A 26,729-nucleotide genomic window follows, 5' to 3' on the forward strand; every position below is an offset into this window, starting at 1 on the left:
CTCAATTCGCTGCCACCTCCTCCGGCTCCCCCTCTTTCCTCAGCCTCTCCCCAGATTCCCCTCGTCTGCACCTTCACCCTCTCTTCAGCACAGGTGAGTGTCTGTATCCGAACTGTCCTATGAGCAGGGTTCAGTGAAAACAAAGAAACAGACAAACGCCGGCCAGCCGCAGAAACGCTCCTCTCTTACCGGTCTGGGAAACGCTCCTCTCTTACCAGCACTGCATGGTCTGGGAAACGCTCCTCTCTTATGGGCACTGCATGGTCTGATCAGTTCCTCAGGATGCCCCCTTTAGTCTCAGTTCTCCGCAATCACAAAATCCAAATCTCAAATCTCCTGGCGCCAGCAAACCCGCGGAACTCCTTACCCCGGTCAGGGTCTGTGTCTGTCCCAAGAGACGCGGCTGTCTGCCATGCGGTCTCCCTCCGACCCTCTGGGCTCAGGTCTGGCAAACTTTCCTGCCCAGATCCCTGGTTTTTAACCTTTCCAGGGGAGGTCTGCCCTTCCCGGCTGCAAACCGTCTCACCAGCTGAGTAAATTTGCCAATTCGGGGTGGGTGTTATTAGTTTCAGCTGCTTATTCCATTTGCTCCGGGACAAGACCTGGGACGCGTCTGCCTATATCGCCGCCATCTTGCTTCCCTCTACAGTAGGTACTTTTTAAATTTTTTTTAAATCCACACCCGAGGATATTTTTTCCATTGATTTTTAGAAAGAGTGGAAGGGAGGGAGGGAGGGGGAGGGGGGGGAGGGGGGGGGGGAGAGAGGGGGAGAGAGAGAGAGAGAGAGAGAGAGAGAGAGAGAGAGAAACATCGATGTGAGAGATACACATTAATTGGTTGCCTCCTGCATGTACCCCAACTGAGGCCGGAAATCAAACCTGTAGCCCAGATACGTGCCCTTGACCGGAAATCGAACTCATGACCCTCCAATGTGGGAGCCGATGCCCTAACCACTGACCCATGCTGGCCAGGACCAGTAGGTACTTTTTTAAGAAGTCCGTTCCCTACTCTTTCCTAGAATAGTTCTGCCATTTTGTTGCAATAATATATTTACCTTACAAAACTCGTATATAAGAAGGCAGGTTTATGAGAAAATATACCTGGGCCACAAACATGAAATGATCAGCTAATAAAAACAGGGAACCCATAGGTTTTCCCTTCCATAAAAAAGGACTCTAGAGAAGATTCATATTTTTAATGGTCTCCCAAAATTTTCAGGATAACATGCAAATTTCTTAGTTGATCACACTAAAATTTTTTGTGAATATCTTCAGTCTCATCTTTCCACCATTCTACTAGGCATACGGTGTTGGGGGTTTCAGACCTCAGTGATCTCTCACATACTGACTGTTCCCTTTACCTTTCCTTTTCTTCAGCAATTTAACTCCTACTTATCTATTAAAATTCAGGTCCTGAATCCAAACCACTTCTCACCACTTCCATCTCCATCCTTTCCCGAGTTATTGCAACAGCCCCCTAACTAATTTCCCCACTTTTATTTTTGTAAATATTTTTATTAGTTTCAGAGAGGAAAGGGAGGGAGAGAGGGATAGAAACATCAATGATGAGAGAGAATCATCAGTTGGCTGCCTTCTGCAGGCCCCCTACTGGGGATTGAGCCTGTAATCCAGGCATATGCTCTGACTGGGAATCAACTGGTGACCTTTTTTTTTTTTTTTTTTTTTAATATATATTTTATTGATTTTTTACAGAGAGGAAGGGAGAGAGAAACATCGATCAGCTGCCCCCTGCACACTCCCTACTGGGGATGTGCCCGCAACCAAGGTACATGCCCTTGACTGGAATCGAACCTGGGACCCTTGAGTCCGCAGGCTGACACTCTATCCACTGAGCCAAACCGGTTAGGGCAACTGGTGACCTCTTGGTTCCTGGGTTGATGCTCAACAGCCAAACCGCACCAGACTGGGCTAATACCCCCACATAAAAAACAAACAAACAACTTACTTAGATTATATCACTTCTGTGTTCAAGTCCCCGTATAATATGGTTTTCGTGCTATCTTTCACCAACTCTGTTCTAGCTGCAGTGGATTCTTTGCTATTCCCCAAACATGCCTCAGCACCTTTGAATGGCCTGTTGTGTTATGTATGACACATTTCTCCCCTTTCTCCCAGATATCTGCATGATAGTTCACTCAGATCTCTGCTCGAAAGACATCAATTACAGAGGCCTTCACTGAAGAACCTATCTAAAATATCTCCCTTTAACAAGTTAGGTTTATTTTCCTCTTTCCATTTTAACTATCAGACACATGTATTTGATTATATTCTGTATTCTTAGGATTTAGAATAGTGCCTAGCATATATTGAGCATTCAATATTTGTTGAAGAAATAAATGAACCTTTGGCTTTTTAAAGCTGTCTACTCTACTCTCCTGACTACTGATTCACATGTTCCTCATCTATTTCCTCAGCACTCGGTATATATGTCTGTCATAACATTTAGTGTTATAATTATATGGAAAAGCTGTTTTAACTTGACTCTTCAATGCCCATGGCATACAATGCGGAGTACAAAGGAGGGCATTTTTGTGGAATCAATGCTTTAGAAAGGAAACGATTCAATTGTCTCAAGGTGAAACTATGAGACTTTGTGAAAAATCATTTTCCTGTTTGTCTGTTACAGCTGAATGAACTTCCTAGAGAAAAAGGCCAAGTATGAGCTCTGAGAACTTTCTAATACACAACTCTTCAGACTTTCTTCAGTGCAACTTGACACTTCTAGATTTTAACTTAATAGCTTAGAATTTCAGTAAATACAATTATAAAAGATTAGCTTTCTGTTAAGCTCATTTAGGCTTTAGAATGTGCAAATACAGCAATGACCTTTTGTTAAAATTTTAACCTATAAGAAGTTTTACTATCTTCTTACCTTATTGAGATCAAAAGAAAATATTATTTTGGAAAACTCTTGTCTATTGTTGCAGGGTTTTTTTCATTTCACTGATGCTGCCTATATATGGTAGTCTATGGATATCATTTTTAAAGAATTAGCATCTTAATCTTTCACACAAATATTCTTCCTATGAGTCATAGTTATTGTAGCAATAGAGTAACTAGAAGAATTTAGAAATCAGTGGGGAAGACAAAAATAATATTCCAACACTTATCAAGAGAAGAAATAAAATAGGCATTTATTTGGTCCATAAATGTAAGTAATTTGTAATCTCTCTTTCTCATCCTCTCTACTCCAAAGCAAAGTTTGCAAAATTCTACAAATAATCACAGAAAAAAAGTTGAACTGGGACATTTCTATTTTTAAGCATCACTATCTAAGAGAGCTGGTGGCAATGATACTAATATATCAAACATTTTTTCTTTATACTCTTTAAATAATGTCCTTTTACTCTTCTAAGTTAGTTTGTTGGTTAAAATAAAAGAAATAAGTTTATAACCTTTTCTTCATTAGGTTCAGATATTTACACTAAAACCTTAGTAACTTTCAGAATTCAAATGAACTTACCAAACAATTACGTCAAATACTTCAAATAAATTTTTAAAAATATTTATTTATTCTTTAAGGTCATTTTATACATCTTTCCTTACTTTAGAATATAATTTCTAAAATTAGCTAAGAAGGCAGGTTATAATCAAGCAAATAACTAATAATCTGAAATAAGCAAGCAAATAACTAAGTATATAAACATCATACTACCTAACACATTTGACATTTAAATAATTATTTTGGATATTATAATTCTCAAATTGAAAAGATCTTTTCAAAAATGGAACAGCATAAAAAATACTGCTATGAAGCTACTGAAAAACCAAGTAACTTTATACATCCACCTTTCAATTAATTTGGGTTTCTTCATTAAAGGAATGAACAAATGAGTTCTTTAAAAAATGTAATAGATTGTACAAGCCAATTGTTTTGCTGATGTATTAAGAGGAGGAGGGGTGTTTATTTTAGAAGCCCAGCTGAAAAGACTCAGCATAAAGAATAGCAATTTGCCTATCAGTGGATAGAGCATCGGCCTGCGGACTGAAAGGTCCCAGGTTCGATTCCGGTCAAGGGCATGTACCTGGGTTGTGGGCGCATCCCCAGTGGGAGATGTGCAGGAGGCAGCTGATCGATGTTTCTAACTCTCTATCTCTCTCCCTTCCTCTCTGTAAAAAATCAATAAAATATATTTAAAAAAAAAAGAATAGCAATTTATCAGCCAACAGCTATTGTTCCATTTGCCAAATGTTGCTGCTTTGCCCAAGTAATCTAAGTTTTTTTTAATCCTCACCAGAGGATATTTTTCCATTGATTTTTTAGAGAGAGTGAAAGGGTAAGAGGAGGAGGGGAGAGAGACACTCATCGATTGGCTGCTTCCTGCACACAAACCTGCAACTGAGGTATGTGCCCTTGACCAGGAATGGAACCCACAACCCTTCAGTCCTCGGGCCAATGCTCTAACCACTGAACAACCAGCCAGGGCTGAGTCTTAATATTATTTAGAAAATATTGTTAAGTTAAAAATCATGACCAAATCACTTAACATCAAGTGATCCTCAGCCCGGCCGGTGTTGCTCAGTAGTTGAGCACTAACCCATGAACCAGGAGGTCACAGGCAGCTGATTGATGATTCTCTCATCATTGATGGTTCTGTCTCTCCCTCTCCCTTCCTCTCTCTGAAAAAAATAAAAACATTTTTTTTAAGTGATCCCCAGTGGAGACGGTATGAAATACTCTCACAATCAGAATAAAACTGGCTATTAGCTGCTCTGACATGAGTGGCATGCTTCATTAAGCAGCAAAGTAAAGAATCCATCAATATTAGAAGGTGCCACTTGGTTCAAGAAATACTTCAGAACTACAGTACTAAAGAAGATATGATAATTGAAAGCTAACGTCATTTGCAACTTTATTGGGCATTCTCACTGAATTATTTTTTTCTATTTCACAAATAAACATTTTTATTTTCATAGTCCTTACATTTTATTTATAACTTTTATTAAAATGAAATGTGCTGGTCCTATTTTGAAATCACAAAAATGGTTCTTGCCCTAAGCGGTTTGGCTCAGTGGATAGAGCATCAGCCTGTGGACTCAAGGGCCCCAGGTTCGATTCCGGTCAAGGGCATGTACCTTGGTTGCCGGCACATCCCCAGTGGGGAGTGTGCAGGAGGCAGCTGATGGATGTTTCTCTCTCATCGATGTTTCTGACTCTCTATCCCTCTCCTTTCCTCTCTGTTAAAAAAAATCAATAAAATATATTTTTAAAAAAAATGGTTCTTGTTTCCGTATTAGTAATCATTTTTCAGGAACTTAATCATCAACAAATCAAAATAAACTATATAAAACAACTGAATTTCTTAAGAATTAGTTATGCCCAGCTAGTGTGGCTCAGAGGTTGAGCATCAACCTATGAACCAAGAGGTCAGGGTTCAATCCTGATCAGAGCATATGCCCGAGTTTCAGGCTCGATCCCCAGTGTGGGGCATGCAAGAGGCAAGCTGATCAATGATTCTCTCATTGATGTTTCTATCTCTCTCTGCCTCTCTTCCTTTCTCTCTGAAATCAAGTTATTAAAAAATTTTTTTTTAAAAAAAGAATTAGTTATATTAATTCTAGATTACATGCTTTTGCTTTTTACTATTATCCTCTTTCCTGTGGCTACCTTTCATAATTTATCTAAATTTCCAAATGAGAAAAAGGAAACCAATTTTGGCTGAAAAAAGATAGTTAGGATAGGAGCTTGAGAGTAACTAATAAATACAAGCCTTTTAATACCTGGCTGGAGTGGCTCAGTTGGTTAGGTGTCATCCCGTTCACCGAAAAATTGCCTGTTTGATTTCCAGTCAGGGCACATACCTGGGTTGTGGGTTTGATAATGGTCTGGGAACCTATGGAAGGCAACTGATGTCTGTGGCTCTCTCTTCTCCGTGTTCTTGGATGAGGATTAAAAAAATAATAATAATAATACAGCCTCTTACTGCATTCATTGCTCTGACGTTGGGCTTTGTTATAATTTTATTCCTGTAAGTACTGTTGATATACTTCAGTAGAGCCTCATTCTAAATACTGACTTCAGATTGACAATTTCTATTTTATAATATTCAAAAACTTTTAGAAGAATCAAAAACATCTTAACTCATGTAAATTCATGTAAATGTAGCCCTAAAGGCAGTGTGCTAACAGATTTTAAAATTATCTATGCTAATGAAACCCTACGTGGTCCTTCCAAGCGATGTCATCACAAGATGGCCGCCACAAGATGGCCACACACACAGTGAAGGTGGGGCCCTGTGGCCGCTCCGCGCCATGCGCAGCGTGGAGGAGGCTGGTCCCGGTGTCTCTGCCGCCTCGCACAGAGGAGGCGAGCTGCGGCAGGGGAGGGCAGTTGTAGGCGATCAGTCTAGCAGGGAGGGCAGTTGAGGGCGATTGGGCCGGGCCGGCAGGAAAGCGGTCAGGGGGCCATCAGGCTGGCAGGTAGAAGTGGTTAGGAGCAATCAGGCAGGCAGGCAGGCAGGCAAGCAGTTAGGAGCCAGCGGTACCAAATTGTGAGAGGGATCCCAGATTGGAGAGGGTAAAGGCTGGGCTGAGAGACACCCCCCCACCCCGTGCACAAATTCTGTGCACTGGGCCTCTAAGTTTTAAACAAAGAAACAGTGGCTACCAGTTCATACAAACTGATTAAACTGAAAACTATCCGATCAGATCATAGTTACTTATCTATTATATATGCAATATATTATACCAAGCACTATATTGTTAAGTTCTAACTATGTGCCAAGTACCTTAAATAGTATCATGTAATCTTCACAACAGCCCTATAAGTTCAGTGTTATATTATTGTTATCCCCATTTTCCAGGTGAAGAAACCGAGGTACAGTTTTGTCCAAAAATCTTATAGGCAGTAAGTGACAGAGCTTGGATTCAATCCATGTCCACCAGACTCTCAGAGCCCTTGATCTTACCCTCTATTCTAGATTCCATTTCAGTTTATTCCAAAATGAAAAGTAGAACTTCAAAGTTTGTGAACTACAACACATGAAGTAGAAATTATCAACTCCTAAAACCTGCTGTCAACTTTCCAACTTCTCACATATCCTTATCCTTTACTGTGCTTTTTAAAGTGAAAAACCCTGTATGTTGTTATTTTTACATTTCACATCTATTCTCTGTCATTTTCCCCGGTAAAAAATTCTCTTTCCCATCTGGTCCCAGAGATTTACACAAAGCAGGAGTAATAGAGCAGGAAACATGAAGGCAGTTCTGCACTACTCTGGCTGCCTCTCAGCATTTCACCTGCTGCAATGAAAGTGTTTAGCACATTCCTCTAACATGTAGCATCTGTCCCCATCAAGAAAGCATTTTCTACACCCATCTTGAGGTACTTCCTAGGAATCCCATGCAGGTTTATCGGGAAATCTGAAAGTGTTACATTGGTAGGATTTGGGCATTGATTTAAAAAATGACTTTAAAACATAAAAATAATGAATCCTTTAAAATGTACAGTAATGATGACATTCGACTTTAGTCTATTATCAAAGTTACATTTTTTTAAAAAAAATATTTTATTGGTTTTTTACAGAGAGGAAAGGAGAGGGATAGAGTTAGAAACATTGATGAGAGAGAAACATCGATCAGCTGCCTCCTGCACACTCCCCACTGGGGATGTGCCCGCAACCAAGGTACATGCCCTTGTCCGGAATCGAACCTGGGACCCTTGAGTCCGCAGGCCGACGACGCTCTATCCACTGAGCCAAACCAGTTAGGGCCAAAGTTATATTTTTAAAAAGCATACATAACTGGGTTAATTGATTTTGTTTCAATTAAATCAGAGCTTGGGATTTTTAATTTTCCTAAACACTCTTTGGTGTCAAGTTATTTTTGATTTATCACAGAGTAAACTTTCCTGACTTTATTGTTGCTTTAAGATTCAGCAATCTTGTGGGTCATTGTTAACAAGCTACTATTAAAAAATTTAGTATCTTCATATAAATAAATCTGGTTAAAGGAGAAATACCACTTTTCTATCCCCAAGTCCTTATTTTCTAATGTCTACCAAAAATCACTAATATTTACCTGTCAATATGTAGATCTATTTTATCCAGATCCAAGCATACATCAAAAGGCTGTTAAATCAATACTCTATAAGCATAACACTTTAAAAAAAATTTAAATATATTTTTATTGATTTCAGAGAGGAAGAGAGAGGGAGAGATAGAAACATCAATGATGAGAGAGAATCATTGATCGGCTGCCTCCTGCATGCCCCCAACCAGGGATGGAGCCCACAACCCGGGCATGTGGCCTTGACCAGAATTGAACCCGGGACCCTTTAGTCTGCAGGTTGATGCTCTATCTACTGAGTCAAACAGGCTAGGGTAAGCATAACACATTTAACAGAACTTCTAAAGGGCAATCATCTCAAATAATTTAATAAAATAGGGTTTATACACATATCATTACATATTTTAATGGAAAGTAAAATAGAACCATTATCTTACTGAATTATTCAAAATTCCTTCTATTTTTCTTTCAAATTCTTTTCAGTCATTTATTTGCCAATTAAATGGACAGAGAATATAAATTAATCTTTAAAGGATCTAGTTAAGTCTTGCCTCTAGAACCCTTTCCAGTGCACCTTTATATGTACTTACTAGTAGAATTTGGGCCATCACAAACTACAGGTCTCCAGTCCAGCGATAAAGTCCATCCTTTTAACCTCAAGTCTTGAAAAATGACTTCTAAAACCAAAGTATACTGATCATTTTGGCTAAACAGAATTATTAGACTGAATAAAAGAAATAGGATTTCTTAAAATCTTAGAATTGGAGTGAAACTTGAAAGATCATTCAGTCGAGCCAAATATTAAAAAGTAGGTCTGGAGAGTCTACAAAAAAATGACAGTATTTTATTCCTATGACATTCAATCCAAAGCATTTCAACACCATGTAGAAATCCATTATTTATTTTTAAACTTATATGTCCATTGAAATGAAAGACAACAATCTCATGCATGTAATTCAGAATAAAATGAGGTATATACTATATCGATCTTATCAATAGCCTCAACTTGATTTGGTAGTTAAGCCATTCGTATTTGTGAACAAACTTAGAATCCACACGTGAATTTTCATATATATTTAACACCTTACTCTCATTTTAAAACTTTTGCTGACTCGTTTTCTTTTTTACACTGTTTCAGTTTTACTTTTAAAAAACTTTTTGGTTTCACTCAACATTTAATGGTTTTATTGATTTCAGAAAGAGAGGAAGGGAGAGGGAGAGAGAAACATCGATGGATTGCCTCCAGTAAGCACCCGACCCGAATGTGCCCTACCTGGATGGAATCGACTGGTAACCTTTTGGTGCACGGGACAATGTTCAACCGAGTTACACGGGCCAGGGCTCTTCCTTTCTTAACTGATCATACTGCCTGACCTTCCCATTAAAGAAAATGACCTCTAGAGTCCTTGTGAAATACTCTTTTTTCTTTAAGGTACAGTGTCCATTTTATCATATACAAAATCTCTTTAAGCAAACATCATCGCCACACCCATCACCTTCTGTAGAAAGAGTTCTCCAGTATGTGTACTGATATTTTAAAATAGTGCCTCCAGTGCATTAACAGATCCTATCCCATCTGTTTTCTGAGGCTTTACTCTGTCACTTAGCCTAACCCTAGTCACATGTAGACTAAGAGCATGGGCTCTGGAGCCCCACTACCAGAGTCTGAATCCTGGCTTCTACCATTTAAAAGCTGTGTTATTTGGGGAAAGTTACTCAAGCTTTCTCATATGTAAAGTGAGCCTAATAACAACACTTAATTTAAATGGCCATTATGAGAATTAAATGAGATAGTACAAAATAAACTTAGCAGAATGCCAGGCATATAAATACGCTTCTTATTATTTAACTAGAGGGCCCAGTGCATGAAATTCATGCACTGGTGGTAGTGGTGGTGGTGGTAGGGGGCGGGGGGAGGGGCACGCATGTGCGCTCAGCCTGGCCTGCACCCTCTGGCAGTCTGGCGCCCCTCGCTCCTTACTGCTCGGCTCACTGCTCCTTAGCGCTGCCTCAAGAGAAGCTCCCACTACCGCTGCTGTGCTCACTAGCCATGAGCCGGGCTTCTTGCTGAGCAGTGCTCTCCCTGTGGGAGCGCACTGACCATCTGGGGGTAGCTCCTGCGTTGAGCGTCTGCCCCCTGGTGGTCAACCAGTCGTTCCACCGTTTGGTCAATTTGCATGTTACCCTTTTATTATATAGAATTTAAAAGCCCAAGCAACTGTTATGACTGGTCGACCAAACAACAGGTCACTATGATGTGCACTGACTACCAGGGGACAGACGCTCAACACAGGGGCTGCCCCCTGGTGGTCAGTGTGCTCCAACAGCCAACCTCCCATGGCCGGCCAACCTCCATAGTCCCTCCCACCGCCAGCTGGCCCCAATTGGCCCCGATTGCCAGCCAGGCACGAATTGGTGCACCGGGCCTCTAGTCAGGTATATAAATGTCTAATCACTCTGTTGTACATATGAAACTAGTATAACATTGTATGCCATCTATAAATAAATTAATTTTAAAAATACACCTGTTAAGCATGCCTGCTAATTTATATGCAGTACATAATAAACACATTTCGTATTTTACAATTAAAATTCAGAGTGGAAATAAAATATGCAAATATTCTAAAACCAATTTGATATATACTTTTGATTTTGAACATAAATTTGAATAAAGATTTCCATTTCCATTGACCATTACCATTAGAAAATTTAATAGGAAAAAAACACCCAATGTTCCAAAAGAATAATTAACCATTCTAGATGCAAAATGCCTACTCTTCCAGTAGGAGAGTAGGAGTTATTTGTTACTAATTTTTTAGGTATAATTTTAGATGGAGCACGACAAAAATGAATAATCTCAATCATCTTCTTTGAGCTATAAATACAACTTGTATTTGGAAATCTGATAATTAAAAAGAAAAGCTGCCAAAATTTATAACAAGAAAATCTCATTCATGAACCTTGTCTACATTTACATTTTCAGCTTTTAACTCTTTTTAAAAATATATTTTTTTTTATTGATTTCAGAGAGGAATGAAGAGGAAGAGAAACATCAATGACGAGAGAGAATCATTGATCAGCTGCCTTCTGCATGCCCCACACTGGAGATCGAGCAAACAACCTGGACATGTGCCCCGACAGGAATCAAACCATGACCTCCTGGTTCCTTGAGGTCGACACTCAACCACTGAGCCAGGCCGGCTGGGCTGTTTTTTAACTCATTAGAAATGTGTTTAACCCACCAAAAGGAAGGGGAGAGTGTGACGGAACAGTAAAAACATTTCAACACACTGGCATCATCTTTAGGAGCAAAGACATTTCAAATTCTGCACACTCTAAGGTCAAGGAATCCTCCTGTCAACCAACTGCATCACCCTCCCCACTTCCATCAATCCCTTTCCAAAGGCTGCTGCTGCTAAGAAAATCTATAGTGCAGCTATAATATTAAGTTGGTCAGTTTGTTGGATAGGGAAGATGTATGAGCTATGAAGATACATCGGTGAGAACTGCCAATTACTGTTGCCATCTGTGCCTTAAACCAGGGCACTAAGCAAAGGGGACAAAGTGTGGGAGGCAGAGGGGTAGTCAGAAATCCAGCCCAAATGCCTCAGTCCCTGATGCCAGGCATGGGGTTGCATCTGCCCAGAGGAAGGGCCACCTTTTTCTAATACGCACAAAGATGCATAATGGAGTAGCTATGTAACAAAGAAGAGAAAAGCTAACAGTATCTAACTTACTAGGGAAAAAGGAAATAAGCCTTTACTTACTACCTATTAATATATTGTAATAATAGCTTTATATGTACTGTATCATTTCATTTAATATCTTCCTCTCTATAAGAAGGGGCAATGTCATTCCTCATTATGTAGATGAGAAAAACAGCAGATTTAAGTAACTTGCCGAATAAGAGGCAAAAAAAAAATTTATACTCAGATTTATCTCCTATGAAAAAGCTGGAAACATGCTCAATAACACATACTAGACCTAAGAAAAATGCCTTGGGGTTTATAAGTTACTATCTTCCAGTTAATCTCAAGATAGAAGAAATATCTGCTTTAAAAGGTAGGGGGTTAGGAACACCATAGCTTGGTTTCCAATCCAAACCGCAAAAGGAAGGGGGAAACCTTTAACTTTAAGACCACAGACACAAGCATGTCAAAGTTAACCAAACTAGGAATTTGAGATACTCATTTCAGAATTAAAACTTTAAAATCTGTTGTCTTTTAGACATCAGCCCCTTCATGTATTAATGACTAAACAACGCTTTGGCATATACGTAGTATGTTACTTTGAAATAAGTAAGTCTCCCCTGTGAAACTGGATAGAAAATGACCATCACGCAGGATCCGGTTTTCTTAGAAGAATAATTACTATTTTCCACAGAAAGTTTTACCAATGCACAAGCATTATTCAGCGTGGTCTAATTACAGCGTCTAACTCACCTGAGGCCGAGTTCATCATATTCTGCTGCACTGGTGGACTGGTGGGGGCTGTAACATTGATCTGGGTGAGCATAGCCTTCCTGGGATCCTGCCATGTGGTTGTCTGATCGATGTGACTGAGATTAAAAAAACAACAACAGTGCATTAGATAACAAATACCAGGTCCTAAGAAGAACAATCCCACTTACCAAAGTAGGGTACATTATATGGGCTAATAGGCAAAGATGTCTAAACTAGCTCTGCAAAAGCATATAGTTATGACATCTCATTGCTCCTACCCTTCCTCTGCAACCTTTCTCTATCCTTATATTTTTTTATCCTTTTATCACTCAACTTTCACTTCTTAGATCTTACAAGTGCAGGATTTGAAAAATCTATACCTGAAACTTTAAGTGAAGGGAAACCATTTTCACCTAGTAGACAATTATTACCCACTTCTAATTTAAACATAAAATGTGATTTACAAAGTAATAATCTGTAACAGTGGTCATATGACTAAAACCCAAAATTTTCAATGGACTCATCCACATTTTTTCTCCTAAACTAAGGATGCCAATTAATTTTTAGACCTAAAACCTTTTAGGTAAAACACAAAGATATTGTCTTATTGTAATATATATATACCAAAGCCAAAATTAAATTAAAACGTCATATGTAAGTTTTTATTGTTTCCTGTGACTGTTTTTTGCTTAAACAAAACATTTCAACATTTTCTACGTGCATTTAACTTACTGCAAAATATCTTAGACATATGCATATAGATTTCTTCACTTATAACACTGGGATGAAACCAGCTAAAGATTCCATGAAATATAATAGTTCAAGGCATTTGGCACAATATCTGGTAAATGAGCATTCAATAAATAATAGTCTCCTTCTTCTAGCAAATGTCTCAGTGAAACAACTAAAAATACTATACACATGAAACTACTGTTATCCTGAAGAAAAAAAAAGCCAGAGAAGTACTCAAAGAGTTATGCCAGGTTCTCTTCTGTGTAATTTAGAAAAGCAAAAACTTGAAAGCCAGCTAACATCTAATGATAGGGATTGGTTAAATAAATATTGTTTAATATAATGGATTATAATGCAGCTATTGAAAGTATTTTAGAAGAATATTTAATAACATGGAAACTATTCATACAGTTTTTTAAAGTAGGCTGTAAAACAGTATGTACAGTATGAGGCTTACTGTTTAAATATATGTATGCAGTGAAAACATATGGGAAGGATAGTCATCAAAATGTAACTCTTTATTTCTAGATGGCAAAATTACAGAACTCTGCTTTGCTAGATTTTCCTATTACTAAACAACCAGGAACTCATAGTATTTTTGAAACTGGTCGGGGGGATGGCTAGAAATAAGACATTTTAAAAAAGTAACCCTCCCAAATTATTTTTTGTATGGCTGTTCAAATTTCAAATCTGGGTTCTCTCTTCTTGAATAACCCCATGATAAATTCCCATGTAAATGGTTAGGAAATGACACCCTGTCATTTACTTTCCTGACATGGAATTAGGATGCTATCTTCATCAATAACATTATCAATAGCACAATAAAAAAGGATCATAGACTCTGGCTGGAATGGACCAAAAGTATTATCTACTGGAGATAGGAAAATTCCTTTAGGTCCTAAGCAAGCAGGAAGGGGATGAAAGCAGGGAGGTAACAATATGGGAGATGTGTACACTCAGGAATAAGATTGGTACCTGTCAATTCGGCACTTCTTTTTGTCCACTGGTCATACGTGCTTTTTAGCAGTAGACCTAGCATTTGTTCAGGTCTAGACAATACAGGCAAAACCTTACTCAAGTCTTGCTATGTAATCCCCTCATTCCAGAAGATCGAGCCCTTATCAAGTTCCAGTAAGAGCTTATTCCTCTTCCTTTGCAATTCTCTATATGAGCTGCCAAACAAATTAAATCATAAAATGTTCTCTAGATCTACAGTGTTTCCTGCTCATGCTTATAGATGATAAGCAATACACATATGGTAATTAATATAGTCATACTCAAGGAAAGAAATTTAAAATCCACAAAATTTAGAAAAATATTTCTCACTGCCTAATCCTTAGGGGCTCTTAAATGCCAATGAACCTTATGCCACTGCCTATTCCTTGTCTCCAGTACTTTTAAAAATCCCTAATATCTGTGAGGGATAAAGAAGAAGAGGGAGGTGTACTACAAGCAAGTTTATGATCTGCTGAAGATTTTTGAGCTGGGTTTCTCAAAAAACTAACCAGTTATAGAAATCATACTAATCTATTTATAACTAAATAGAGTTCCATTCGAGTTAGGAAGACCCCTTCTGAATCACACGCATCTTCCCCAATACTGGAGCCAACCCATAAAGATGTTCTTAAGGCTTCTTTCTCCTTTAAATAAATTAGGGTTTTTAATATAATGCATAGTATACAGTGAATGTATAGTTTTACTGCTCTCAAAAGATCAGTCATTTTGCTGAAATGATGTAAGTACAAATGGTAAAATTCCTCCTCATGAAAAAGCTGTTGAACTGCTGGGGTCCAATCCCAGCGGTCCAGGGGTCCCCAAAGGTGTGGACGGAGTCGGCAAAGAAGGAATGACACGAAGACAGCCTTCAGTTGATCAGCAGCCTAGTCAGGACCTATAGCCAGGATCTCCAGCCAAAGTTCTGGTCGGAGTTCTGGTTAGGAACTGATGAGGATCTGACGTTTATTGTCTTATTACATCCATATTTATACCAGCCGATTTTAATCCTGTCAATTTCTATTACAAGGGTTAAGGTGTTTCTCATCTCCATTCCAGGGAGTAAAGACCATGTAGCTTAACTACCCGCCTGGCACTTAATTAAGGGGTTGTATCCCCTCCCTAACCTCAGGGAAAGATCCCCACCTGGGGAAACAACCTTTCTCGGAGAGGTGACCTTGGTTAAAACACATGGCGCTAAAGGGAGCAAACATACTAAAAACAGTATGCTATATATGCCAGGTCCATTGAAACATATGCTGTGTAGATGTTTCTTTCCTGCAGCGACTGTGTCAAGCAGCAAGGATGGACCGGCTTCCGGCATTGAACCTCACTAAGAGTTTCCTAAAGCTGTAGTACTATGTTACCTCAGCCAATGTTCCACTTATTTTGAAAAATCCACAACTCTTTATGGAATAAAGATGCCATTATCTAAATTGTCCATCTACAAAAGCATGTGACTATTTAGATTCTAAGAAAATGTGAAATAAAATTAACTTTAGTATTTTTGTCTTTACTTAATCTATGAAATTAAATTATGAAAAATACTAGTTTATCCTAATGTAAGTCAATTTCCAACAGCATACCCCAAAATACCCAGCTTTCCATTTTACCACAAGAACAAGAATTTTTATAAAAACATTTCATGCCACAAAAAAGCATTTTTGTTAAGACCAAATAAACAGTTTGCCAGGCTTGCTCTCCCCCAGATATCTGCATGGAACCTTCCCTTACCTCCTTCTGGTCTTTACTCGAAAGTCATGTTCTTAGAGGGCCTTCCCTGGTCATGTTATCTAAAACCCATCCTATCTGAAGTTCCAAGAATATAGGGACTTTTATTCATATTATTAGCTACTGAATCTTCAACGATTATAAGAGTGCTTGACATATTTGTCAATGAATTAATGAAATTTTTTTGCCCTAAGAACATCAAACTTTCTCCTTAAGTCACTGAAGCTCTACTCACCTTTTAAAAAAAAAATAATAATAAATAAAATGAAATTATAGGTAAGGATTATAGATCCACTAGAATTAGCAATAAGGAGGTTATTGGTGACACTGGCAAGGTAGTGTCAGTGGCATAACGAGGGTATAGTGAATACGAGGTGAGGAAGCAGATAACTTAACTGTACGGGGAAGGAAGCAAAAATGCAACTGGATGAATGAGTTTTTGCTTTTTCAAGAGGAAGAGACACACATGTTTAAATGTAAATAGAAACAGAATAGCTGAACATGTGCTAAGGGATCACTGAGGAGTTACAGTCATACATCCACCGGTGGGAAGAAACATAATGTAGACATTGCTTCCATTGTAAAAGGAAAGTGAGAAAAGATAGGACAGAAGCAAATAATTTCACTGGCTAGTGAAAATTGAGTGATTTCTGATATAATTTCTACTCTCTTAACAAGGGGTATAACATTAAGATGATTATCGAGGCTGGCATTATTGGTACCCCTCTTATGCACACAGAAAATTGAGGAATTTGCACAAGGACATATATACATCCAGTTCAAAAAAGAACTGCATCTGGTACCCAAGAATTCTAAAAACAATTTCTGTATAAGACATACCTGAAAAGCATGGTACTAAAACATATAAATTCTTTGTAGTATTATATTGCATAACAAATATATTTCATAAATACTAAAAAGGGCACGGCCAGCATGGCTCAGTGGTTGAGCGCTGACCTTTGAACAAAGAGGTCATGGTTCAATTCCCGGGCAGAACTCATGCTGGGGTTTCAAGCTCGATCCTTAGTAGAGGGCGTGCAGGAGGCAGTCAATCAATGATTCTCTCTCATAACTGATGTTTGTGTCCCTCTCCCTCTCCCTCTCCCTCTCCCTTTGTCTCTGAAATCAATAAAAATATTTTTAAAAAAATACTAAGAGGGAATAGAGTAAAAAGGCATGGGTATTGAACATTTAACAAAAGATAAAGAATATTACAAAACACTTTTGCAAATCAAGTATTATCAACACTATAAAATCTACAACTATATAAGCTTAGATGAACCTCTGATTCTTTTAAAACATCTGCTACATTTCTTGACACCCCTGTTCTTCCTCAGGCAATCTTTTCCCTGACTGTCCCACAAAATACCTAATTTCTACCTAATCTTTTAAAACCCAGATCTCTGCTTTTTAGAAGCCTCCTCTGTGGAATAGAAAGAAAAATAAGGAAGACAGGGATTCAAATCCCAGTTCTGCCCGTGATAATCTGGGTTGTACAGGCAGGTCATTCTATGAGTCTGCTTTATCTTTAGTAAAATTGGACTGATTTATTTGCTTCCTTCCCAGATCTGTGAGGATTAAATTCAGTAACATTTATAAAAGCAACTAGTACTATGGTTCCTGATACATGCAAAATGCCCTCAAATATTTTTCCTGACATCTTTCCTGTGCCAAGTCCAATATTTAAAATAGGAAACACACAGACAAATAAAAAATAAAATGAAATAAAATAAAATAATAAAATAGGAAACACTACCTGGTGAATGGCTGGGCCAAGTCAAGAAAATGTGTAAGAATGAGATTTGAGTTCAGCTTTCACCTTATAGGTGATAAAGAGATACAATAGGTAGATACTACAGGTGGAAACTGAAATGATAAAAAAATGTTCCTTCTGAACCATTAGATCAACTTTCACAGAACTATCAGCTGAGAGTAAGAATAAACTAGAAGAGGAATCATGGAAGTATAGAGATACTGGCTCTTAGGGAAAGCACAGCAAAAGAATTTAGGAATATAAGAATAATCTTATTCCTATAACCAAATTCTTAAAATATTCATTACTGAAAATCTCTTCATACAATATTTTTTAAATTAAGACAATCAACTCTGTCAATTTAAACCAAGGCAAAGAAAGAGCAGTATTTATGTACCAGCCAAGGTCCATCCCAACAAATTCTAACATGCTCTTCAAATTCTTGGCTATATGTTGTATTACTAAATACTGAATTCATTACCCTTATTTAAGGAAAACTAATCAACATAATGGGAAATGGGTTTTATAATGATAGAAAAATATTGATGACTTTCTTATATCTATCCTCAACATTTAAGATTAACTTTAAGCTGGTCATTAGTGAAAGCATTAGAGAACTAAGCTAACATCATTTAGTAAAATAATTTTAACGATTAACATTCTCACTGATACTGTGATAAAGTTTAGAAACCTCAAGGAATAAGTAACTACCAATTCCCTTATACCTTGTTCCTCAAGAGTGTGGGCCTCCAGCACATTAACTCCTAGGAGGGAGTTGGTTAGAAATGCAAAAACCTCGGGTTTCCAACCCAACCCACAGACAGAGAATCTGCAGTTTAACAAGCTCCACAGAGATCTGTATGCACATTCAGGTTTGAGAAGCCCTGCCTACTACTCTGAGACTTGACCACCAACACTGAGTTTTAAGGATGAGTAATGCCTAGAGGGTAAATATTTTGTTTACATCTCAGACTTAAAGAAAGCAAAACCAATGACCTGCAGTAAAAATTCAAAGTTTAATCTGCATCATTACTGCAGAAGGGTACACTGAAATCCACCAGCTACCGATGTACCACAGTAAGTACCGCTTACATCGCAATGACACAGCCTTCTCACTCCTTGTTACATCACTGGTGACAGTTTATTCCTTTATGCTTACTTTTAATTAAAAAAACAAAAAAAAGAGCACTGCAGTCTTTCAAAAATTGATTTGATATTGTACTAACACGTTTTTATTCAGAGCAGTGATTTTCAACCTTTTTCATCTCATGGCACACATAAATTAATTAGTAAAATTCTGCGGCACACCAAAAAAATATATTTTTGCCAATCTGGAAAAAAAAGGGATAATTTTGATTCATTCACACCGAAGGCTATTGTTACATTGGCTGCTGTCATTTGTTTATTTGACAATCTAAGGGCTCAGTGCCCCTGACTAAATAGTCAGGTAGGGCATGTTTTAAAAATACTAGCGGCACACTGGTTGAAAATTGCTGATTTAAGATCAATGGTTATCAATTTAGAACCTGGGTGGGCGTGGGAGGATGCATCTATGGTCATTACAGTCCTACAAACATTTAATAAGGAGACAGTACTGAATGCTAGATTTCTGGCAATGCAGTACATGATCTTCCACAACTCTGGAATGTCTTGCCAGATATCCATGTAGAAAAAAGCCATATTTACACACAAAACTCCACAAAGTGTGTTTTGCACAATTTTAATTATTTAAAATTGTTTTCTGGAAGGCAATCAATTATACTTAGTTTTGTTTGGAAATCTGTTAATATTTTCTTTTTTGATAATCACATCAATTTTAGCTACCAACTCAACACACTTGATCTTTATTTAAAACTATTATGTCAAAAAAAAACCAAAAAACTGTCATGTTCATGGCAATTATACGTATAGATGCAGGCAAGTGACTATTATAGCTTATCATATAGTCACGCCCAAGCATTTATATGTTAATGTACATATTATTTTACCACAAATTATTTCTCCTCCACATTACACCGACTGATATAATGATTGTTAAAATTATGTATGTAGTTATATTATATATGGATTTCATTTTGGAATGAACACTTTCCAAAATGTTTCTTACTAAAAGGGGCGATGGGACTGACAAGGTTAAAAACCATTGCAATAAGTAACCATAAACTACGAATAGAGAGGGTTTTTTATAGTACAAATCTAATGTCTCCCTTCAGAACACGAGGTTAAAGATCTCACGCTCTCCCTTCTTATCCTTTCTATATTTAATACATAAACACAGTGCTTTGTAAGTAACTGCTCAATAACCATTTGATAAATCAAAAGCTTATTCTACTGGGTTATCACAAGTTGTTATAAACTTAAGCCTAACCATATTATATATATAGTTTATATCCCTTTTGAAAATGTTCTTCTTCTAAACTGTAAAGTCTATTTCTCACAAAAGCCCAGCAGTGTGGTCTTAAATTGTTTGTACCTGTGCACAGCTACCTAACAACTAGTGCTTTCCAACTCTGCCAAGATTTTGTTGATGTCAGAATGCACAAATAAGCTGTTGGCAAGGATGTGGAGAAAGGGGAACCCTTGTACACTGCTGGTGGGAATGCAGCCACTGTGGAAAATATGGAGTTTCCTCAAAAGATAAAAATGGAACTCCCATTTGACCCAGTGTTCCCACTTGTAGGAATATAGCCTAAGAAATAAGAAACACCAGTTAGAAAGAAGATATACGCCCCTATGTTCACAGCAGCACAATTTACAATAGCTAAGATTTGGAAACAGCCCAAGTGCCCATCAGCAGATGAGTGGATAAAAAAGCTGTTGTACATTTATGCAATGGAATACTATGCAGCTATAAAAAAAGAACTCTTACCATTGGCAACAGCATGGGTGGACCTGGAGAGTATTATGCTAAGCGAAATAAGCCAGTCAGGGAAAGACAAATATCACATGATCTCACTCATATGTGGAATCTAATGAACAAAATAAACTGATGAACAAAAGAGATCCAGAGACATGGAACAGACTGTGGGCTTTCAGAGGAAAGGCTGGGGAGGGCAGGTGGGTGGGAAGAGAAATTTTTAAAAAAATACAACTGTTTAATCTAACACACATTTTAGACTTTTTCATTGTGCTGCGGTAAGAAAAAAACAAAAACAAAACAAATATTTTGGCAAGAGTGACCTGCTTAGACTATGATAAAATGTATCACTGTGAACTCATCTTTTCTAATATAACTATTAAGGATCCTGTTAGAAATTCCTAATTTCCTCCAATAAAGGTGAACAAAGATGACTGCTTTTAAGCTAAAGACATCTTGGCAACCAAATCACCACCATGCCTGAAGAAAGTTAGAAAATGTGTACTTAAGTATATGTAAGATCACTAAAGCTAACTAAAGGATTGCTTTATTTTTAAAAAATTGTCTTTACACATCTATTTTGTATTATTCCTGGTTTTCCAGTGTAAAACCAGGAATAATACAAAATAGATGTGTGGAACATTTTAATTTAAAAACTTCTGTTACTGCTGTCAGGCCCTCAAAATATTATGATGGCAGGGCTTGTTCTAAAATTTAGAAGAGTGGGCAGTCAGCCCAGATTTATTGCTTACTTATCAAGCCCATGTTTGTTGTGCAAGTGTTATTTATAGAGTCACATGCTAGAGGCTGTACCCTGGGGCTAGCTGAACCTACACGCCTAACTGACTCTAGGAACAATGATACATTGTTCAATCTAATCCTTCTATGAGCTGCAGTTCCTAAGCCACAACCATATGCTTTTTATGTTTGTATATGTCTACGCTGGACTATTTTTAGAACCCTCAAAAGTTTCACATACTATAATTTCTTGATAAGGATGAGAACATTCACAAATGTTGCCTCTATGAAAACAGTTTTAATATTACTAGAAATCAAAATCTTAAATTGAAATTTAAATAATTGGGCTATTAAAAGATGGGTTAAAATTATAAACCAAGTATGGGCAGAAACACATAAAAGTAAACGTGACAACTGATTATACTCTACAAATTGTACACCCCACTGCAATTTGACCCTACACCACTCTTAGGTTGAATAAAATTAACATTTGCCCACAAGTATGAAATCAATTTTAAGACAATTACACCATGTTGCCAAATAAGAGTAACATGCTCATACTATACATCTCCCCTTGGAAATGGTTATTCCCTAGGGAAGGGGTGAAGATGGAGCAATTATGAGAATAATGCCAAAGCTCAAGTGGAGGCTTCCTGAAACAAGCACACAGGTCTCCCAATCTAGATCCCAGGTGGCTTTTATCTGTAGTTGTGCTTAGCAACATTCTTTGCCATAATGACTGAGAACATTCTCCCCAAAGTTAAAAAAAAATTTATTTGTCCTTATTTCTTGATATAGAAAATAACTGATGTCATCACAGTATGAACTGAGACTCATGTCTGTATTACTAGAATAAGGACTGGAATTCAAGTTTCTTGATTCTCAATTATAAAGTCTACCTGGCTCCTTTCATAAGAGTAACCTGAAACACACACACACACCGGAAAAAACAAACATCAGAACTATGACCCCTCCCCCCCCCCCCAACAACAACAAAAAACCAAAGGAAAAGAGCTCTGAGAAATTTTAAGATACAGAAAAATCCTATATAATAAAAGGCTAATATGCAAATTGTCCCCTTGGGCGGGAGTTCAACTGGTCAGGAGCTTGACTGACCAGGAGTTCAACCAGGGGGCGGGGCCGGCCGGCCAACTGCCTGCAGCCCATCCCCCCTGGCTGGCCCAACCCCTGATGGGCCCCCCCCACCCCGATCCGGCCCACCAACCTCCTGCATCCCCTCCCCCCAGCAGGCCTGGCCCGATTGCCCTGATCGGGGTGGGCCAGCTGGACCCCATCTGTGCATGAATTCATACACCGGCCTCTAGTCTATAAGTATTATTCAAAATGTGATCCTTAAAGCACTTGAATCAGAAAATACCTGACTTATTAGCTTCTCTGTATTTCTAAGTATAGTAAGATTGGAGAGTAATTGATCTAACAATTTTACATATCCTTCCACAATCTGAGATCCTTACATACAACATACTAAGACATTTATGTACCCAGAAGAGCCAGATAAAAAATGCCATCTCTCTTTTCTTGAATTTTTTTTTTCATTGATTTTTAGAGAGAGAAGGGAGAGGGAGAGATGTGAAAGAGAAATATTGATCAGATGCCTCCTGCATACACCACGGGGACCAGACCCACAATCTGGGCATGTGCCCTGACCAGGAATGGAACCCAAGACCTTTCAGTGCACAGGACGATGCCCAACCACACTGGCCAGGGCTTTAAGAGATAGTTGTTTTCCTCATATTTCACTGTTTTGCTTAAATTGATACTCCTGAGCAAATAACTATTTTAAATGAAACTATTACATGACAAATGTCAAAGAGAAGTGAACCTTTTTTTATACATGTTGTTAAAGACCTTGGCAGTATTATTCTTTCATTTTATAATTGCTGTTCTAGCAGTAGGAAATAAAATCTGTGTGTGGTGGGGCGTGGGGGGTGGGTGGTGAAGATAAGGAGCAAATGTGCTCAGTACCAACTCTGACCTCATATGCCACGACATGATTTAGGCCTGAGGCCCTCAACCAAGCACAAAGAAGTGAGACAGGTTTAGCAGCCACACAAAGCTATAATCAACTTTCTGCGTCTCATCAGACACCAGCAGCTTCCAAATAAGGATCTGTTGAGTGTGTTGGCTCATGTGTCTACTGTGAGGAAATCACATTTAGTTCAAAACCTGGAACCATATTCATTGCATATTTATGGCTACATTCAAGTTTTCAACTGTGATCAATGCAACAAGGTTTCAGTCACCCAAAATATTAATATAGGACAAGTCTAACACCTGGGAAACAGTTCCCAAATGGTAAATCACCAGGAAGGCATCGAGAAAATCCATAATAAACACTTTTAAGCAAAGTAGGCAAATGGCCCTACTAGAACAAAACACATATGGAACTTTTAACATAAACTGTCAGCATCCTCTATCCCTGCCATTTTGATTAAATTGATACTTAAAGAATCTGATATATTTTCTCTTTAATTATCACTTTAAACAATAGTTTGATAACACTACAGAATGTCTTCAATCATCTAAAAATATTCATATTGAAATTAGAAAAATAACTTGAGGTAAGACCTCAAAATCTGTAACAATTAACTTTTACATATTCTATACTGCATTTTCAGAATGTGGCAAAAGGGGTGTAGGGTTCTTTCATCATAGCCAAGTAGTCATCTACCTTTCTTTCATCCATTAAAAGTTATTTTTAAATGGTCATGCCATGCTGGTAATTTTTTTTTAAAGAAAAATGAATACTACATACTCATCCAAAACAGGCTTACCTGATTACGTAGGGTTGGCTTACATAGAATACTCTCAGTAGTCTATCAAAATTAATTTCTAACATACAGATTAAATGTCTCCCTCCCTCTGTCTCCTCTGGACTTAACATTCATTAAGAGAGATGTATGTACACCTGAAACTTACATGCCAATTTTACCTCAATTTTTTTTTTTAAAAAAAAGTCATTTTGCAGATCCTCCACTTCACTAGAATCAGAACAGTTGTTCAGGCTGAAAACTAGGATTTAAAGTGCTTCTTGTAAGTTATAACTGAAATGTCATCCTGTCAGTGAAAATAGTTTTCTTTGTTAATCTTTCAAGTTAAATAACTATGAAATTCAATCATACTATGACATATATTAGCACCTTTTGAATGAGTTTTTTATGGATATGGATAGAAAATGTGACAAATGGTCATAGCCATGGTCATAAAAGGAAATTAATAAAAGGTTAGATCCTCAATTTTACAGGAGATATTCCCCCCAAGGAGTAGTTTCATAAGTTTCTAGTTCTAAGGGTTTGTTTTATTTTAAAGGCATTCTTAAGTATGAAGAGGACATTCCTCTACTCTGATTAAAATACCAATATCCACCAGCTCACTGAGAACAAATCCAAGCTCTAGGAATCTAAAACGTTAATGAAAAGGCAGGCTGTTCACTAGATTGGGAGTTTCCCTGAAAGTTTCTATGAAATAAAATTATTAATAACTGAAAAAGGTTCTCCACAGCAGAAACTTAATTTTATTATCTATTGAACTAATTTTGTTAATCTTCTAATTCACATATAATGTACATATAGAAAATAACGGATTCTTTAACATAGTATTAAGAATACACTATTGGATTTTAAGATGAGAAGGCTGAAATACCTGAACTATAAAATAAAGATTATTTCTTTGTATCTTAAAAAAACAATTCCATATAAGAATTTTCATAAAATATTATGTCCACTACAACTTTGGTGGGAAGGAGCAGTGGCTGAATGGCAATAATGTCTGCCTATTATGAATCACTCGTATCTGTGAAATTGTGGAAAGTTTTTGTCACTATTGCTCAAGACCTGACATAATGGAGCTGCTGGACAAAGACAAATTAGTAAAATGGCTTAAGGGATAGACCAGACTAGGCTTAACTGGAATGCTTAAGTCTCTAAAGGTGAGGTCCAAGTAGAGATGTGGAAGGAAGATTCTGAAGTTCTCAAAACATAAAAATCACTTCACACCCGAAGGAAAATTTTGGCCATCAATCAGTATTTCATGTCTCTATGCCCTTGGTCTCATAGTATCCTGGCTTCAATTCCTTTTCCCTTCTCTCCTGTCAAAAGCCTTTGAGGCCAGCCAGCTCAAATGTCTGTTCCTAGGAAGAGCTCCTGAGCTCTCCCCCCACCTCCACTCAGCCCCTAAAGATCCAACTGTCCCCTCCTGTTTTCATGAAAATGTCTGCAGAGTTACCACTATACTGTCTTTAAACCCACACCAGACTATAAGTTCACTAAGGCTCAGTACTCTCCAAACATAGTATACATTCATAACGTTTTAAGGAACAGAGGACATTCATGGAATCTTGTAGATTTATGAAGCTCTATGGAAGTGTGAGGCATTGTGGGGAGGGGGGCAGGAGTACTATACCACCATAACAAATATTAAGGCAGAGAATAAATCTAAGAATCTGAGTTAGTAGTAGGCCAAACTCTGATTCTATCGTATGAATCATTTCAGATGTATAAATTAAAGTGGAAACACCTGTGTTAAGAGTTTTTCTGTGATCAGCCAACTGACAGCAGGTAGAAGACCCAGTATTAGAAGAGCTCAAGATCTCAGAATTACTTGATCTAACATACTCATGTTACAGATTAGGAAAATGGCAAACAAAAAGTAAAACTGACTTTTTCTTCTGTAATCAAAGAAGTCCACATAAGCAATATATGATGGATTGTGTGGTTGGGGAAGGTGAGAAAGAATAGTTAATAAACAAACAGACAACCCCTGCCTCTCAATTCAAGCAATCTCCAAACCATAATAAAGCACTAGAAAACCATCAACATAAGGCCACATAAAAGATCCAAATCTGCACAGCAAAAGAAACAAAATGAAAAGACAACTTATGGAATAGAAAAAAAATATTTGCAAACTATATATTTAATAAGTTAATGTCCAAAATTTACAGGAAACTCGTACAACTCAATAGCAAAAAATCAAATAATCCAATTTTAAAAATGGGCGAAGGACTTAAACAGATATTTGTCCCAAGAATATATACAAATGGCTAACGGGTACATGAAAAATTGCTCAACATCACTAATTATCAAGGAAATGCAAATGAAAATCACCTCACACTTGGTAGAATGGCTAGCATAAAAAAGACAAGGAATAAGATACTGCCCAGGATATGGAAAAAAAAAAAGGGAACCCTTGTTTGTTTGGACATTGGTGGGATTGTAAATTAGTGCAGCCAGTGAGGAAAACAGTATGGAGGTTCCTCAAGAAATTAAAAGTAGAAGACCATATGATCCAGCAATTCCACTTCTGGGTATTCATCCAAAGAAAACAAAAACAATAATTAGAAAAATATATGCATCTCACTCCCATGTTCGTGGCAACATTATTTACAATAGCCAAGATATGGAAACAACCTACTAGTAAGTGTCCATCTATGTATAAA

The 26,729-nt window shown here is 37.6% G+C and overlaps 1 protein-coding gene across 13 annotated transcripts in view; it reads right to left on the bottom strand.

The window, feature by feature from the left end:
* Positions 1-26,729, bottom strand: part of YAP1 (Yes1 associated transcriptional regulator) — a 128,659-nt gene that overhangs the window by 60,785 nt on the left and 41,145 nt on the right. For all 13 annotated transcript variants that reach the window (XM_070425900.1, XM_070425903.1, XM_070425901.1 and 10 more), the window contains exon 3: positions 12,471-12,586. In XM_070425900.1, coding sequence (XP_070282001.1) covers positions 12,471-12,586 — 116 coding nt within the window. The remainder of the gene's footprint in view (positions 1-12,470; positions 12,587-26,729) is intronic.

This window comes from Myotis yumanensis, unplaced genomic scaffold (assembly GCF_028538775.1).
Source record: "Myotis yumanensis isolate MYYU_CA2020_CCGP unplaced genomic scaffold, mMyoYum1.0.hap1 SCAF_10, whole genome shotgun sequence".
Lineage (NCBI taxonomy): Eukaryota > Metazoa > Chordata > Mammalia > Chiroptera > Vespertilionidae > Myotis > Myotis yumanensis.